The sequence below is a fragment of the Bombus vancouverensis genome, chromosome 8 (assembly GCF_051014615.1).
Source record: "Bombus vancouverensis nearcticus chromosome 8, iyBomVanc1_principal, whole genome shotgun sequence".
Classification (NCBI taxonomy): Eukaryota; Metazoa; Arthropoda; class Insecta; order Hymenoptera; family Apidae; genus Bombus; species Bombus vancouverensis.
This window is the reverse complement of record NC_134918.1, coordinates 15,268,756-15,285,306: the sequence shown is the minus strand read 5'-3', so window position 1 is coordinate 15,285,306 and position 16,551 is coordinate 15,268,756. Positions and strand designations below refer to the sequence as shown.

Sequence of the window (16,551 nt, the reverse complement as noted above, 5' to 3'; positions counted from 1 at the left end):
CGTACGCGCGCTTTCTAATTAAGTCGAGCTTTTAAACAGAACGTGCCCGACAAGCCGGAAGAAACGCGACTCGTGATAGTCGTGGCAGATGGTTAAGCGAGCATCGCTAATTCTTAAGCTGGCAAAGACGACGGCATGGCGAGCAGCAATGCTCGCGAGCAAAACAGGCTGCGAGTCGAAACGAAAAGCGCGGTGTTTTAGCCAGTACGAGGGGCGCCGGGGTGAAAAAGGGGAAAAAGGGTAGAGGGAAAATATTATAAAAGGTAGGCGAAACGGAAAAACGACGGAAGCGTGTCGCGTGTATCCTGTTTTCAGGCTAGATTCAGTAGTCTAGCCGAGCGGTAACAGGCGCGCCTGAGGGGAAGGGGAGCTCCTTTTGCAGGATGGTGCGAGCGAATACCGTAGAGGGAAGGTGGTGAAGAAGGAAAAACGGCCTGGTGTCTGTTGCGTGCTTTGAGTTAAGTGGTACTGTTTATTGTTTGCGCTTTAGGACGCGTGGGTCTTCATTAGCAGGAATTGCAGCGAGACTCCTCGAAGGGCGGCACGCGGAGACGAATATAACAAAGAAGAAGTCGAAGAAGAAACCTGGCTACTTCCGGCATCTCGTTAATTAATTAAATTAAGATGCTCGCTGCTAGTCGTTGCCAGTCGTCCCCATCTTCCCCGTGATATATACCGATATAGTATATGTATATACACACTATATATTCCGAGCGGCTTCTAAATGCCAAGGGCAGTCCGTTTTTCATGAATGCAGATTAATTGCGCGACCCCAAGACACGTTGCAAAGGGGTCGAGGCAAAGTGAGTGGCAAGAGCCGAAGATGGGAGAGATTAAGGGCGGTAGGTGACGAGTTTTTGGTAATCGAAACGGCGATTCGCGCGAGCAAAGAGAAACGCGCATGACAGCCTCGGAACAATCGTGATCGACACGCGACAGAACACGAAACGGTATTCCTATCGGGTTGGCCGGTGCGCCATTTTTCATTATTTGAACGAATGAATGCCCACGGGCGTAGCAGTGTATGCGATTAGCAATTTCGCTCGCGCTCGTCTATCAGGGAAATGCCTCCTTGCTTTTGTACCCGGCCACCCCCGTTCTCTATTTTTCGCACCCCGATGGACCCCCACAGGCTGTGAGTCAGAAGTCATACACGCGTACACACACATATATAGGGGGATGGATAGGCCGTGACTGAGAGTACAGAGGCTGATTTTGGCGATGTTACGGCGCCCCATCAGCTGAGTTATGGCATCCATAACTAGCACCTACGTCTTTCATTAACCCCGGCATTGTCGCGTGTACTGCGACCGCGTCGTTAAAGGGGGACTGAAAGATCGTCAGGGGCTAGGGAAGAGACACCTATTTGTTTTTGCTGCACTCGTATTTGCCTGCCATATGTCCCACTTATCGTACCTCCGTACGTTCTACGGCTGTAAAATCTATAGGTCCGTGCTTCGTACGGTTCAACGATCGATTTCGTTCTTTTGTCTCTTGCTCTCCGAGAGATAGAATCCTTGATACCGAGGATTAAGTGATTCAAGCGGTTCCGCGTGCTCCCCTGCTTCGACGACAAACAACATCAATCATGACCGCGTATTGGATACTTGGCGACATTCGTGCCGACGGACGAGAGCCAATATGGCTGTTTGATTCGAACAAACGTTAGTGAAAAAGAATGAGATCTTGATCGATGAACGAGAGGATTTCGAACCGCGTTTAGAACGGATAACGTATCAGCGTGCGAACATCTGTGACGAAACACAGTCGTGCGTGTCGTATCGTATCGTGTACTAGACGAGAGGAACTCGACACGACGGTGCGTTACGAGTGCATGCGATCGAGCTTAAAGTTAGACTTTTTCTTCTTGGAACGAGGGTAAAATATCGCGTGCCGTCGAGGGACGAAATTAATCGCGGCGACCTTCGTACCGATACGAATAAAAAGATGGAAATCCCGCTTTCGCGCACGGTATTAGGGGCATCGAGATAGTTGGGGCATGTTCAGCCCGAGAATTCTCCCTTTTTTTCTTTCTGCAGGTTGCCGCTGGTCGGTCGGGCGTTTATTAAAATGTTTATTCGACGACGTCGAAATCTAGCCTGGCTGTTGTTTTACGAGCGTGGCCGGTGCTTTCTCTGTGCGAGCGTTCCGAACTGCTATAGTCTAACGCGCACTGTCTGCAGCCGAGTGGTTGGCGAAAAAAATTCCCTCCTAAAAAATGCACGAGTAGCGAACGCACGCTGGCAAATTTTTCCTGGTTGCCGGTAAATTACTTCTTTACCTTGTTTTTTTCCATCGTTAGCGTGTGGACCTTTCGTCGATGCGAACGAAACGCATCGCAGGGTAAACACGAATTCTCTGTTTCTCTCGTCAGACGGTTTGCTGCGTGCGCCGACTATTCCCCGTAAAAAATTCACCGACAACCGATTTTAGAATTCATCGTTTTGCCAGCACCGGAGCAGGCAAATTTATTGAAAATTAATCGACAACGGTATTGTCTTTCACTGGGAAAAAATATCGGCCGGACGGGCATCGAAACGCTCGTTTTTCCACGGCGCGGAGCGGGGGTAGTTTTATATAACATCAGTCCGAAAAATTCGTTTGGCGGTTCGAACCGTGGCGTGATTTTAAAAACGACCGGCGAACGAAGGAGCACGAGGCGCAAGGGTGTCGCGATGAGAAACGAGCTGTATTTTTAGCGCAACCTTTCGCATCTGGGTGGCCCGACTGCTTTTTAGCGTCTGCTAAACACCGACACAAAGATAAACTAATTTGTCCCGGATTTATAAAGTCCGCCTGTCCTCCTCCATCCTCGTGAAAGTGATACATAGATCGTTTATACATCTAAACAAACATCGACTAAATCACGTTTGCGTGCAAATATTGTCGCAGCTTGTTTGCCCTGTTCCCAAAACATCGGTCAAATTATTCCGAAGCTCATGTTAATTTAAACGATTGCCACGAATTTTCCGGTCCGAGCAAATAACGTTTTCATCGACGTTCATCGTTTGACCTTTTTGTACAAATTTATACGCTACAACATTCCACTGTAAACGTTGGAAACGCGCGGACGTTGTTTCGATATCACTGGTATTCCACGAGATTTCTTTCTATTCTTACCTAAAATGTATCGTCGAAATGCGTACATTTTCCACGAGTTCCATCAATTTGAAAACTTTACACGTAGCCGCTATCAGGATCGCAACCGTCCGAACATTGGATATACTAATTCTGTCATGATTCGCGGCGATCACGATCCGTCATGCGCTACAATGCGATCGTTGGAAGAACACGGAGAGAGGGTCAGTCGCAGCAGTGTGTCGAGCACGTGATATTTTCGATACGGGATTGCCATGAGAACAGAACGGGACTAGTCACATGTGCTGACCACGTCACGAGATGAGAAACTCCTGTATGCGTTTTAGTCGAACCGTTGCACAGAGCTGTGTACCGCTGCGTCGATGATTAATAGGAATCGACAGATCCTCGATGTTGCAGCAGTGTAAATAGCGTCGATAAATTTTCAGATGGCTCCGTAACGAGCTCGCGAACAAGGAAATATTTTTTCTCTGTCCGACGTCTTCCTGGATTCCGCTTAGAGAATCATTCGCGCGATCGCGGTCGTAACAAATGGCGCGAACAGCTTGACGCGTGACACCGATCGCTTCGTTACTGTTCCATTGAGCGGAATTAATCGATCGATTCGGTGTTGTGTGTTGGCCATTGTACGAGAAATATGGCGAAATACGAATAAATCTCGTCGACGCGGTGTACACGATGGAGTGGAGATAATAGACTAGATGGATTTTAGAATGCATGGCGCACCAGGTGTGAGAGTAACGCGACGAGGCTGGAAGACTTGAATGAAAAGGTTCGATACGCGAATCAGGATAACAGGATTGGCGGGATGTGTAAAAGACTGGAACGAGGATACGGCTGAACACGAAATATTTCATGAAATTACAAGGATAGATAGTAATGCGTGTTGGTGGATTCGTCCCGGAGCGGTGTACTCTGTGCGTGCGGAGGCTGTGTGAGCGGAAGCGTGAAACCATGAATACAAGCTGCACGATTTCCATAATTTCAATAACGCGCAACTTTCTCGCCGACTTAATATACCGTAAAAATAATTACTGCCGCGGAAATGGATTCAGGAGCGATCGTGTCGCGAGGTTGGGAAGAAAACGCGATATCGTCGACCAGGTGGCGTGTATTCATCGCCTCGCGAGCGAGGAGCCCGGTGGCGAGAAAGAGATCCTGGCTTCGTCGTAAGAGGGAGGACGCGTCTGGGGCATCGCGAGCTCGGCTGGATTCAACACCATCAACTTTCGTACCTTCGCAATGCGATACATTGTTTTCGTCCGTATGCTGGTAGAAATACGTCGCTTTATTTTTTCTCTCTTTCTTTCCGCGTCCCGTGTATTTTCAACAAGTGTGTTTTCCCTTATAGCCTCGTATCTAGGGGTAGCTTGGACTTCTCTCTGCCTTTCTCTCTCTCTCTCTCTCTCTCAACGCATTTGTCGACTCTCGAGTAGGTGTTATTGTGTTATACGGATACGACAGCTTTCGAGATGCCTCTGTTCGCATACTCGAATCCCGGGTAAACGTGATTATTTTTCGCAATTTGCTAAGCAGATGCCTTCATTGTGCGCAGCTCTACCGTGGCAGGAGTTTGTTTTCGCCTCCCTTTCTCGCTTCCAGCCCCTCTTTCTTTTCCTCTGACCTTCTCTCCCTCATCGAGCCCTCGTCTCGCCGTGTCGACCAGCGACAGGATTTTTTTTTCTTTCCACCTGTGTACACGACGTCGTGTACGCGTTCGCGTTTATTCGCGAATACATACGAGCCTCGCGACTCCGCTTTCCGTCTCCTCTCACGCTGCTCACCCCCTTCTAGACGTGCTCGGGCGTTCGTTGATACACGTAGACACGCAAAACGCGCGAATCCACGCACGCCGGGGGCTGCATATTTTAACCAACTTGCCTACGTGCATTGTCTTCTCGGAGTTCCCGACTCGCTACGCTATACATCGAGAAATAATGATCGTACCCAACAGCATTCTGCTGCTCCATCTCTATTCTTTGTGAGAGAGCAAAGCATCTGTGACAACAATGTTGCACTACGCTCGAGAGATTGCGCGAACCATGTCCTTTTCTCGCTTCGATTGTGTCCTCCCCCGCGATGGGTATCAAGGAGGGTGAGCCTCGCGGATCGCTGCGAGGCTTCTTTCGCGGGATATCCTGTTTCTGTTTACGCCGAAACGTTTCGTTGTTGGGAACGCGAAAGGGGTTGTTGCTCGTTCTCCTCTTTCGACAGGTCGTTCGGTCGAGTTAGACGGGTGAAACGAGGCGTCGAACGAGGCGATGCGTCGAGGACGCTGAATAAGAACAAGAGGGGTTGCGGTGGGTCGGTGATTAAAAACGATAATCTCGACTTGGGACTGACTGGTCTCCATTGAAAGTCGATATCGGCCGTCGTCATTTTCGCGGATCATCTCTTGTCCTTTGATTCGCGGTTCATCACGGTTAACACCACGTACGCGTATACTCCACGAGCGTTTCGTCGGAACGCAGGATCATTTCGAAGACGTCCAGATGAGAATTTACATTGATTGGCCCGCATAATTGAATCGCATTCAGGCTTAATGAGCTCATTGTGTACGCGTACGGTACAGTTCATCGAAGCGTGTCGCGGAGGTATCGCGCATCGGAGCCTTCGTTGATTCGATTGTCCTGACAGTTGAATTGTCGCTACAGAGAGTCGATACTGCGATTGTACCGACGTCGAGGCGCGCGGGGACGAAGGTCTCCGGCTGAACGGACACACCTGTTTGCGTCTTCCTTTCCGCGTGATTTATGCGCGTGCCAATTGAATTATTTTCGCTGCGCTTTCGAATACGATTCATCCGCGTGACGAGCGGAAGACGATCGACGAATCGCTAGAATCCAAGTGGTGGCACGTGTCGAAGAAACTACATCTCGATGGTTAATGGAATATCCTGCTCGTAGCAGGAAGTTCGCTTCCTTTCGTTCTCGTGTTACAAGCAGGTTACTCGTCGTGCCACCAATTCGAACGATTAATATTTAATTGATCCATTTTTCGATCAGCTTCTAGAATTGTTCTTCGCAAAACGAATGAAGTAGCTATCGTCTTTCTCGTGTCTTCCGCCTTCTTAACGATATATGCATCCCGTTGAAAGAGCTCCGCGGAAGTTCACGAAGCTCGCACTTCTTCCGGTAGAGCGGCCAGATTGCGGAACCGACGAATTTCGAAGAATGGATCCCACGAGAGGGTACAAGTATCCGTCACGCCGCTTGCTTCCTGAAGGAGTTGCCTTTTTCGACTCATCTTCAACGCTGTGCCTGCCGCTTCTCTTCGCTATACATTATGTTTTCCCGAACGCATTCACGACTTTTTGCACCGAGGGGCTTCGGAAGTGCGCAGCGCGCAACTTTAACCCTTTTTCTTGCTCGTCTTTTCCTCTCGAGGATCTTTTGATGCTCCGTGATTTCGAGTCACGCTTGAGAAGGTTCGCGAGTACCTTCGAACGTCGTCCTTTCTTCAATTGGTTTCCTCGTACGAGTCGTGCAACCGAAGGCTCCTGCTCCCGCCAGTTTCCGTGTGTCGAATGGAAATTCGGGATCGACTTCTCTCTTTTTTTTTTTTTCTTCTTACAGCGGAAGTACCGACTTCTCTGCGCGAAACGTTACCCTTCCACCTCGAACGCGATACAAACGTCGAGACTACGACGCGAATCACGGGAACACTGGCGACGCAGTCAATCGTGTGGTAGAGAAAGAAGAAAGATTGGAACCGAATTAAGGGTGGCGAGGTTACATGAACGTAAGGAGGGGAGGGGAATGGCGGAAAACGGAGAAAACCAGCACGCGAGAGGGGTAAGGGGAGAGACCGCGGGCGTCACTTTGGTGGCAGGCTACGTTGAAAGCGCTCATTGAAATGGCTCGCGGCAGTCTGACGTACGCAGATCATTAATTGAAATTCCGTTACGCAAATGCTACGTGCACGTACGCGCGTCCTATGCAACGCGTTCGACGCATTCGCACACGAACAGACGACCGTCTCGGGGATACGCTCGAGTACCAGCACCAGACTAGATTCTATCGTTTTTATCGAGGTAAATTAGCGAGGGCATGCGCTTAATTAGGAACACACGTCCGCCTGGTATTCGTGTTTCGCTTAACCCGCACGGCTGTTTTTACCCTGTGCAGTTGTAAAAATAATTGGACAGGCCACATTGTTGCCGCGGAATCGCGTAGGTGGGAACACAAGGGTTGAAAGAATAACGGAGAATTAATGATACGTTTAAATAAAGCGGCGATTATGAAAGTGGCGATACGGTATTGCACGTATGCTCGCGATGTAAAATAAAAAAAATTCGAGCACGCTAGGCAGACCAGCGTATTGTTTGGCCGCAGCCGCATATCGGAGGAAATTGTTTCGGAAATAATTAAAACGTTTAAAGGTCGAATAGGATTTCGCGAAAGCACGTGACGAACAAAGCGCGCGGAGAAGCGAGGGATTCGGTTCCTGTCTCGCGCGCTCGGTCCCCGTGATTTTTCCGTCTCCTTTTTACGGGCCTCTCCTCTGTGTACTCCGCACGCTGTGCACGCGACTTTCGGAATCGCTCTTTCGAAGTTCACCGGCAATCTCTGTGATGTCTGCCTGGCCTTGCGAGCACAAGAGAAAATGGCACTTTTGTGTCCCGGTTACTAATGCGTCTCGTAATAATTTCGTTTTTTTTGTCGACTGCCTTTTACGTGACTCGTTTCCTCGTCGCAATTTCTGGATCGTTCCTTTCTTTTTCTCTACGTGCACCGTACAGACGGTATAGAGGACGACGGGTACACACGTGGAAATCAGCCGACGGAAAAGAGACGAAAAGAAAAAAAGAAAAAATAGAAAGAAGAATCCCTGAAGTTTTATCTCTGCAGGCTTGACAACGCGACATTTTGTATTATTTCCAGAAACGATATGGAAGTACGGACAGAGAGACCTCGAACGGCTGGCCGGATAGCACCGACCGGACGCGTTACTCCGACCATACATCAAACAGGTGGAGGAAGAAGAAAAGCGATACCAGTTCCGCCGCCGAGGGTGCCGACCCCCATGCCCACCGCAAACAATAATCAACAAAAGTAAGTAAATTATGTTCTCGATAGACTGTGTCGCGTTTTCCCGTTTCGTTCGATCGAAAAATATATCTCCCGCCACGCTCTGAAACCCCAGACCATCGGCGAAAATGAGAATCAGGGCGTCGACGATAAAGCGACGCTCGCAAATTGCATTGTACATGGTGTTTAAAGAGTAATTATACCCTATATAATAAAATTCGGCGGCAATTATATTACGAAAGTACATCGTTTAACTCCTGCATCGATATCGAAAGATCTTCGTTTCTGCGACGAAAAGCCCACAATAAAAATTTTAAATCGCGTAAATCCATATTGAATAGAGAATCAAATAAGAATAGAGCGATCCACTTTGATCAAGTTCTCGATCTGTCTCGTGCAAAGTCGCGTCACTTAATGATCTGTGGCTATCACTCTACGACCCTTACACGACTGTTGCCTTCTAATGGTCTCGCTGTAATCGTCGACCGCTGCCGCGTCGTCAAAATTAACGGCTTTTCTATCGCAGTAGCTTATAATTTACTAATTCCTTGTATCTTCGTTCAATAAATCGTTCTTCTTGCCGCTATTTTCGTCCGCTTCGTATCTACGCCGATATAATTCGATCGACCTTACTACGCTTTTAAACTCGCTGTCCTAAATTCGAAAAGAAACGACCGCGATCTTTTTCGGAATCGGCGACTCGATTCACGCGATGCGAGCATTCCGTAGAATGATAGGTCTGCCCTGCGACTTGCTCGTAATAACTCATCCCAAATATCTGAACTCTGACGATGAATAGAACGGTTGTTGGCGGTCCGCGAGGCTCGTATCAGCTTCCGACGCAACATGTACTTCTAGTTGACGATACGACGTTCGGGCTTGAGTTGGTATTCGCGTCGAATACCAGGAAAGAGAGAGAGAGACGATGCCATTAAGTTAGTGGGATTAGACGCGCGCAGAGTTCGGTCCCGACTGATCAAAGTTTACCGAGGTACCGGTCATTCGGCGTACTCTCCACCAATTTCAAGATGTTCTCGGCAATATATAGTATTTCGTGTAGTTTCTAGAAACCTGGGGTATAGCTGGTAACTGCGTGTCTGGTTCAATTACATTAGGCGTACGATTGTGTAAGCGTTAGATCACGGTTTTACAATTTCCCCACCTTAGAACCTTCGAGATTCGAATCTCTTCTATAGGAAGGGAATAACTGGTAACGAATCGGAAGTTAGAATAGTAGAAATGGAAGGGTCCGCGAAGCATTCTTAGACCGCGAATGAATCGAAATCGAAGGTATAGGGATGCTTCGGGTCGTGGCTCGCAAAGTGACGTGGTTGTTCATCGTCCCTCCCGATAGAGCGTACAACTTTATCTTGCGGTTTAGGGGGATTTTGCGCGGATTTCCGGCTATATCGGGCATCGACTAGGGCCAGGATAGGCAGGCTCCATTAAGTACGACGTAGCAGCGAAACACAGAGAGTTTGGTCCGTCTGATTAAAGTTCACGAAACACGAGACCACCGGCCACTTTACCGATCTCTTCGACCAATCTACTTCGACCACACGTTGAATTCGCTCGGTACACGGATTTGCGGGGTTCTTTACCGCCTCCTCCTTGCACCATCGTATTAACTCTACCGTACATAAACGACTATCGTTCGTTCTCCATTCGATCGTTATTTCTGCCTTTAGAAGATTAGCAAGTCCGATTGCACCGAGGATACTCGAGCGGGCTGCGTTCGTTGTTTTAATTGTGCTGCTTTTAGTAGCTTGTTAACTAATGCGGATTATTAAGGGGAACGTTATTCCTGTTCAGGTATCGAAGAACATGGCAGTGGGATGAGAAAACTGGCTGCGTCCAGTCAGACTAGTTATTCCGCGACGCGGTGGCGGCCTGACATCGTGGTTCCGATAGAGTCATAAAATGTATAGCGCACGTTGCCAGCCACTCACTGTGCACTTCTGTTTCGTGACGCATTCCAGCCACGTAGAAGTCTTAACGGAGTACCATATTCACCGACCAAGTAGCGAATTCATTTCCCAGACGTCCCATATCCTGTGACGAGATGCGCGTTTTCGGCGCGTATGTATCCGAGGTATCCTCTTGCGGGCTCAATTCCGCGTCTTTTCGCTCGTTTAAGTATCGCGTCCTTTCGTATCGCGGAAATTGGTTTCGTCGTTCGATCTTCATCTCGCGAATCGTAAAACAAATTCGCGAAAGATAGGTACGCGTGCCATTCTAACGAAGTTGTCGCGTGTCGCGCAGTTTCGTTCCGATCGCGCTCCGAGTTTACACGGAAACACGTTCGAACGATTTCGCACGCGTGTGGTTCGCATACGATTAATTTGGGTAAAACGATACGAAAGGCACGTAGGGTAGAAAATCAAATTCAGTAAATTCCGTGTTTTCGTATCGCGCCGTTGGCGATGATTGGCTGGCAGTTCAAATTTTTAACGAGTCTCGCAGTACCGCGAAATTAATTACGTAACGACTAGGGTTTCTTTCCACGGGTTGGAAATCAAATCCCCTCTTCGCATTTCCGCGAGTTTACTCTCCTCTCTTCCTCTGGCCAACTAACGCCGACGGCACCTTTGTGTCCTCGCTGATACATATATTAATCCGTTATTAAAACGCGAGAAGTATCGCCGCGTACTTGTCGAATGCCAACGTGTAAATATATTTTCCTCCCTTCCACTAATTATGCCTCTGACATGAAAACGAGAGTCACCACGTCGATTAAACAGCGCCGTCCGTTAATTAACGCGCGGTATTATTTCCTTCTGCGAATTTAGCAGCAGTAGATTCGCAAAAAGTTGGTAACAACTCGAAACCCGGCACGATCCTTGTACGAATATTCGACGAACGGCAGAGGGTCCTAATCCGGGGCTGGTGGTTTAACGAGAGAAAGAGACGATGGGAGAGGGGCACGGAACTGTACGGATGGGAGGCCGGAAAGAGAAAGACCAAGAGATTAGAGATCTACAACTTATCTCGAAAAGTGGTTTCCGTCGTTGTACAAGTGGTCGTAAGCGGCTTACCGGCGCATCTATGTGATTTCGGTACGTATCTCGCACGACTTTAATACACGGATAAATCTGCATTCTATTAATTAGAGATTCGAATCTGCTCGGCTGTCGGAACGTGTCCCCCGTCACAGCATCTCTTTACCATTGTAAAAGGAACAAGTTGACGAAAGAGACGAGAGTCAGAAAAGAGGAGGCATTCACGCGTCTGGTGACGTGCACCAGACTCGTTTTATGTGCCATTTACCGCACAAGTACATTGACGGTCGGTCTACCTGGACTGGGCTGTAGTAGCGGGCGTAGTTATCCGACGGATAAAAAACTCGCAAACGCGCCGGAGTAAAATCGTTTTAATTTCATTGGTTCAGGCTAATTACCTCTCTCGGCGATCGGTTACCGAATTCCCGCGGTTGCGAGTCTCACGCGTCTGTCTGCGAGGAGACGCGTTCCATGTGCTCGTTGGAGATGGCGTTGGAGAAGGCTCGACGAGCCTTTTTCCCTTATCCCTCTCTGGCTTTCTTCGTTTTCCTTTTTTTCCTGTCTCTTTTTTTTACGAATTCTGATCGGGTACTAATACGATGAGAACGACCGTATGGACGGTTGAAAGCGTACGGTTTTGCATTTTCACCGCAGAACATGGATCGAACGAGCAACGCGGAGAAGTTTGAAGCGCGATATTCGTGAAAATGAGCCAATTATCCAAAATGTACGCAACCGTGCGAATTTTTCCGAGAGAATGTTAATTAATTAGCGACGGACCGTGGACGCAGTAACCGATCCCTGGCCGAATAGCGTGTACGCTGTGCGAAACAGGCAAAGGTTCATTAGATCTTTCATCATAGGCTGAAATTCTGTGGACCACAGGGCAAATAGTTCGCCGCCGCTTTATATAAAGCAGAGAAGCTTTGTATCAAAGAGAGCTACCCGTATGTATTCGTTAGATGGTATTTAGCATAGTTCCAATGAGCGATGGAAGCCCAGTCTCGGCTTGGCGAGTGTCAGGTATTCGCCTGCGTTTCACTGGACGAAGAATCGTCGATGCGAATCGTTAAATTCCGTCTGTGCTTCGTCGGTGTCGATGAGACACTCTGTTACGACTCGTCGTACATAGGAACGGCTATAGAGGTGCAGATGACGCAAAAGGGACGTTTTAACTGTGCAAATCTACCTCGTTATAGAACCAATTATTACAAAAATGTCATGTCATTTCGAGGTAATTCGCGATTTCACGTAGATAGCGAGAAGATTTAATTACTGAATATCGATAACATCGATTTCGCATTAACTTGCCAAAGACGAACAGACGCTTCGAAGAGGATAGTTGGAAGTTCGATTCATATCGGGGGAAACTGGCAACCTGATGGAAAGCGTTTCGATACGGCTTTCGATTCGCAGACAGTGCGCGTTCGGGTCGACTGTTTCGCTCGAGGAGAACGACTCGGTTGGAAAAAGTTCGTCGGCCGGTTCGTCAATGAAGCGATACGGAGGCAACATTTATTACTATTTACTGTGACAAGTGGGATGGAACCTAAACTCGCCTTTTTGCCGTCGAGTCCGCAAAGCGTTCTTCTCAAAGGATCAAAGCTTCGTTCGTTCTGTCCGCGAATCCACAGCACGCGCGTATTCATTTTTTCGAGTACGCTCGTTCGGACGCTGCGCTGCCTGGACGTAAGCCGAGAAAGCGAAAACGTATAAAGAGAAAAGCGCGCCGAGCAGCGAAAGCAACCACCATGGACACAACTGGAATCAAAACGATGCTATATCCATGTGGCAGTATCGATCTAACTCGCGAACGCATTCGGTCGTGAGCTTTGCTCGTTACGTAAGGTTAATGTGGAAAGAGTCTCTTTGTTTGTATCTGATCTTTGTTCGCTTGTATATGAGTCCGACCCCCATGGTCATTGCGTTTATCTGTTCGGCGTTCTCTTGGACGATACCTGTATCTTGCACTCGCTCCTAATAGACTCCACTTTCCCTGCTTACTTTTAACGAGATTTGTTTTTCACAAGACCCGATACCATAATTGCATCAACGATCTACTTGTCTCCTCGAGGGCTTACGGGCTCATTAGCGGCGATAAAGCGACTACCACGGCCGGTCTCTGTTTTATAAATAATTTCAGCTGGTCGTAACGATACTTTTTGAATAATTTATCTCGTCGTTATCGATTGTCCAGCTACTCGTTTCTCGCCTCTAACGGACGATCTAACGCTCGGGAGACGAGAAGGGATCGTGGGGCGCGAAAGAATTTCACCGTGAAGTCGTTCCTAATCTGTTTACATTTAATATATTCATTATCGTAACGGGGCTTTGAGAGGGCGAGGATTTGATTTTTCGACGCGTGCAAACGCATCGTGAGGCTGGTAGAAGAAGAGCAGAGCGTTGCCTTTGATAGGAGCTGGAAGCGCGTGCGAACGTGCCATCTCGAAATACGTCAAGCGATTTAATGAGCCGGATTTCACGGGATCGGCGTCGAATGGGGACCGGGAATCTTCCTATGGGAACTCAGTGGCGTATGAGCCGATCGGTAGGGTATTGGGGAACGAAATGCATGGGCGAAAATGGCGAGAGGCAGGGTGGGTGAACGCGGAAAACCGGGGTCAAAAGCCCGCAGAAATTTTCAACAAAGCCGCTCATTGTGTTCGCGAGTGGCAAAAGGGGTGCCAAGCCACGTATATAATGTTCCTCTGACGAACCCCGTCCGCTTTCTTTTTTTCGCCGCGCTTACGCACTGGTTGCGTACCTGTCGCAAAAATAGCATTGCAGGTAAACCACTCCGCGCGCCGTTTCCACGCGCGCCTCTTTTTGTATTTTTCGTACGTCGGTGCGTGTCGTTCGATTGTCACTCGCACGGCTCGACTTTGATGGGTGTTATAACCAAGCCATGTATTTCGATTTTCAACACTGTTGCTCTCTTCCACTCGACTAATTTGACTCGCGTAATATTTGCCGGTTTCGCGTGTATTTCACTTGATAGATCGATTCGTTGGTTCCAAATAATTGCCTCGCCGTACCGGACAAAAATATTCCCCCTTTAAACGACTATCGGGTCGTGCGAGTGAAAAATATTGCGAGTATTCGTGTAATTTTCAAATTTTAATCGTCGCCCACTCCATTCCCGAGTATTTAAAAGGGAATCAACGGGGTAGAGGGACGAGGAAATAGAGGATCGAAAACTGCGATACGCGCGTGCTCGGAACCTTTGAGACTGCATTTTTTTTATTTTCAAAGACACTGTTTGACAGATGCCCCCTGATCCTCTGCACCCTCGTTACGAGCCTCAAATCTCTTCGAATCAACGGGGTCGCCGATTTCACCCCTTCTGTATTCTTTTTTCCGCCTTCGTCCTGTTCTGCTCTGGTTCACTCATCGCACACCCTCTGTCGCGCTTTTCGGGCCTTTATAAAGCTGTGAACGCGTGATAATCGAGGACGTCGCTTCGATTGGGGCGATCTCGCACCTTTGTCGACTGTCGAACCGTTATGCTATAACGAGTCAGCGATGGTTAAGTTGGTTGAAGTGGCTGCTGGTTAAAGAGAACGTCTCTCTCTCTCTCTCTCTCTCTCTCTCTCTCTCCATGCTCCTCGTTCCTCGCCGTATATCCGGTCAGGATACCATTGTATGCACTTGTCGCCGCGTAGATTCGTGTCATTCACGGTGGTCCCGATACTCTTCTTGTCGCAGACGAAACGATATCGATGACGCTTTACTCGTTTTGCCCGTGTTTCCATCGTCTTCCTATCGCTCTCGATGCCGGGAGCAAGTGTTGACGGCGCTGTAAATTTATTTAGGTTCTCATAAGCGCGGTTTCTCATAGAACTCGTGTCGCGTACTTTTCCCAACGTTATCACGGAACGGGATCGATCGCAACGAAAAAGCAAGAAGATTTATTCGCAACAAGTTGTCGGTATTGAGATCTCCGACGTGGTAATCGTTGTGCAACTTATTTTACCGTGATTAGCATAATTGAATCGATCGTAGACTTACAGCTGGATCGACGATCCTGTTTTATCGGCGCGCGATATATACCCCGTGTCACGATTAGAAGCGAAGTCGTATCTCGATCTGGTGGCAATCCGGGGAACCATGGACGCCGGGACGCCTGATGCTTCCAGGCGTCTCCGTTAGCGGGCGCCACTCTGCGGTTACGGGGTAACACCAGCTGGATTCGTTTCAACCCTCCGTGCTGCTCGCTGCTGGAACCTCTGTCCACTCGGCGTCCGACTTTCGACGAAGCTGTTGGCCTGTGTCAGAGCTCTGTCCCTCAGGGTGAATCTCGCTTGGCAGTATCTATCGATCGTCGAGTGAATGTTCGATCGTTGAAAGTTTAGATAGAAGACATTGGAGCGATCTAAAGAGTCAAAGTAGATTCTAAATCAAAATCATCTACTTGTCGGACAACCGGCCCGACCAATTGAGCTATTCAGCTCGTCGACAGATTGCTTCTCGCTTAATGGCTACCGTTGTAATAGAGTAGTCGGTGTTTTTATTAACGTCGTTGGAACCGTGTCGTTAACGCCGATAGCTATACGTCAAGCGTCGATGAGAAATTACGAGAATCGCGACGAGGCGTTGATGGAGGCCTGGTGTCCGACATCGTCGTGGTGCAGGAACGCGAATTTATGACTCTCCATCTTCGGTCGGTAGTTACTGTTGAAACGGCTGGTAGACGATAGCCGAAGCAATGTACGGAATCGCATCGCAATTATTCGCATGGTGAATAGTTTATCAGGCGATAGGGTCGTTAACCTAATGGAAACGGCGTTAAGGCGAGGATCGATATGGTGCACTTCGTCGCCCGACATCCTTGCCGAGGCCAATCGCGAGAAAACGGGCCGTGAGAGGCGAGAAAATCCGCGCCGGCTCTAATAGCGCGTGAATACATTTAATGGACCCATTTGAATTATAATGGCCGATCGAGATATTCCGATTGGCAGTTGCCATCCGACAGATCTCGGCTTGTTTCTCCGCTGCCTAATCTTTTTCAGAGATTAGAAACCGGTACGCTCTCTCGACTGGGTCCCGTTATTGAGCCATTATCGACTTTTAAAGTTCCTACGATTATGATGGAGCACGGTGGCGCGCGAGCTTTCCATCGGTAACCGAGGAAACCAGATTTTTCAAAGGCTCGAGCCGCGAATCGACACGACGTGTCGCGTTACTACGGGGATTATGATAATTCGTTTCGAAAGATTCACCAACACACGCACGAAAATAGGTGACAGATACAGAGACACCGTGTGACTCTCGCGCGGTTTACGTTACGAGTGCGTTCATCGTCGCGAGATACGTGCGAACGTTATTTTTTTTTTTTTTATAGCGGCAGCGAACGTTATAAAACGGCTCGTAGCTTTTTATCGACGTTAATTCCGCGGAAGTACGTCGTAGTGGGTAGTTTTACG

The 16,551-nt window shown here is 48.5% G+C and overlaps 2 protein-coding genes across 3 annotated transcripts in view; one reads left to right on the top strand and one right to left on the bottom strand.

Annotated features, from left to right (window-relative positions):
• Nucleotides 1-16,551, top strand: part of LOC117153750 (uncharacterized) — a 257,976-nt gene that overhangs the window by 33,456 nt on the left and 207,969 nt on the right. For both annotated transcript variants that reach the window (XR_004463667.2, XM_033328099.2), the window contains exon 2: nucleotides 7,983-8,153. Coding sequence is in view for 1 of the 2 variants with exons in the window: in XM_033328099.2 (XP_033183990.2) it covers nucleotides 7,990-8,153 (164 nt within the window). In the remaining variant the exon portion in view is untranslated. The remainder of the gene's footprint in view (nucleotides 1-7,982; nucleotides 8,154-16,551) is intronic.
• Nucleotides 1-16,551, bottom strand: part of LOC117158751 (EF-hand calcium-binding domain-containing protein 11) — a 122,403-nt gene that overhangs the window by 50,500 nt on the left and 55,352 nt on the right. The gene's annotated exons all lie outside the window — the stretch shown is intronic.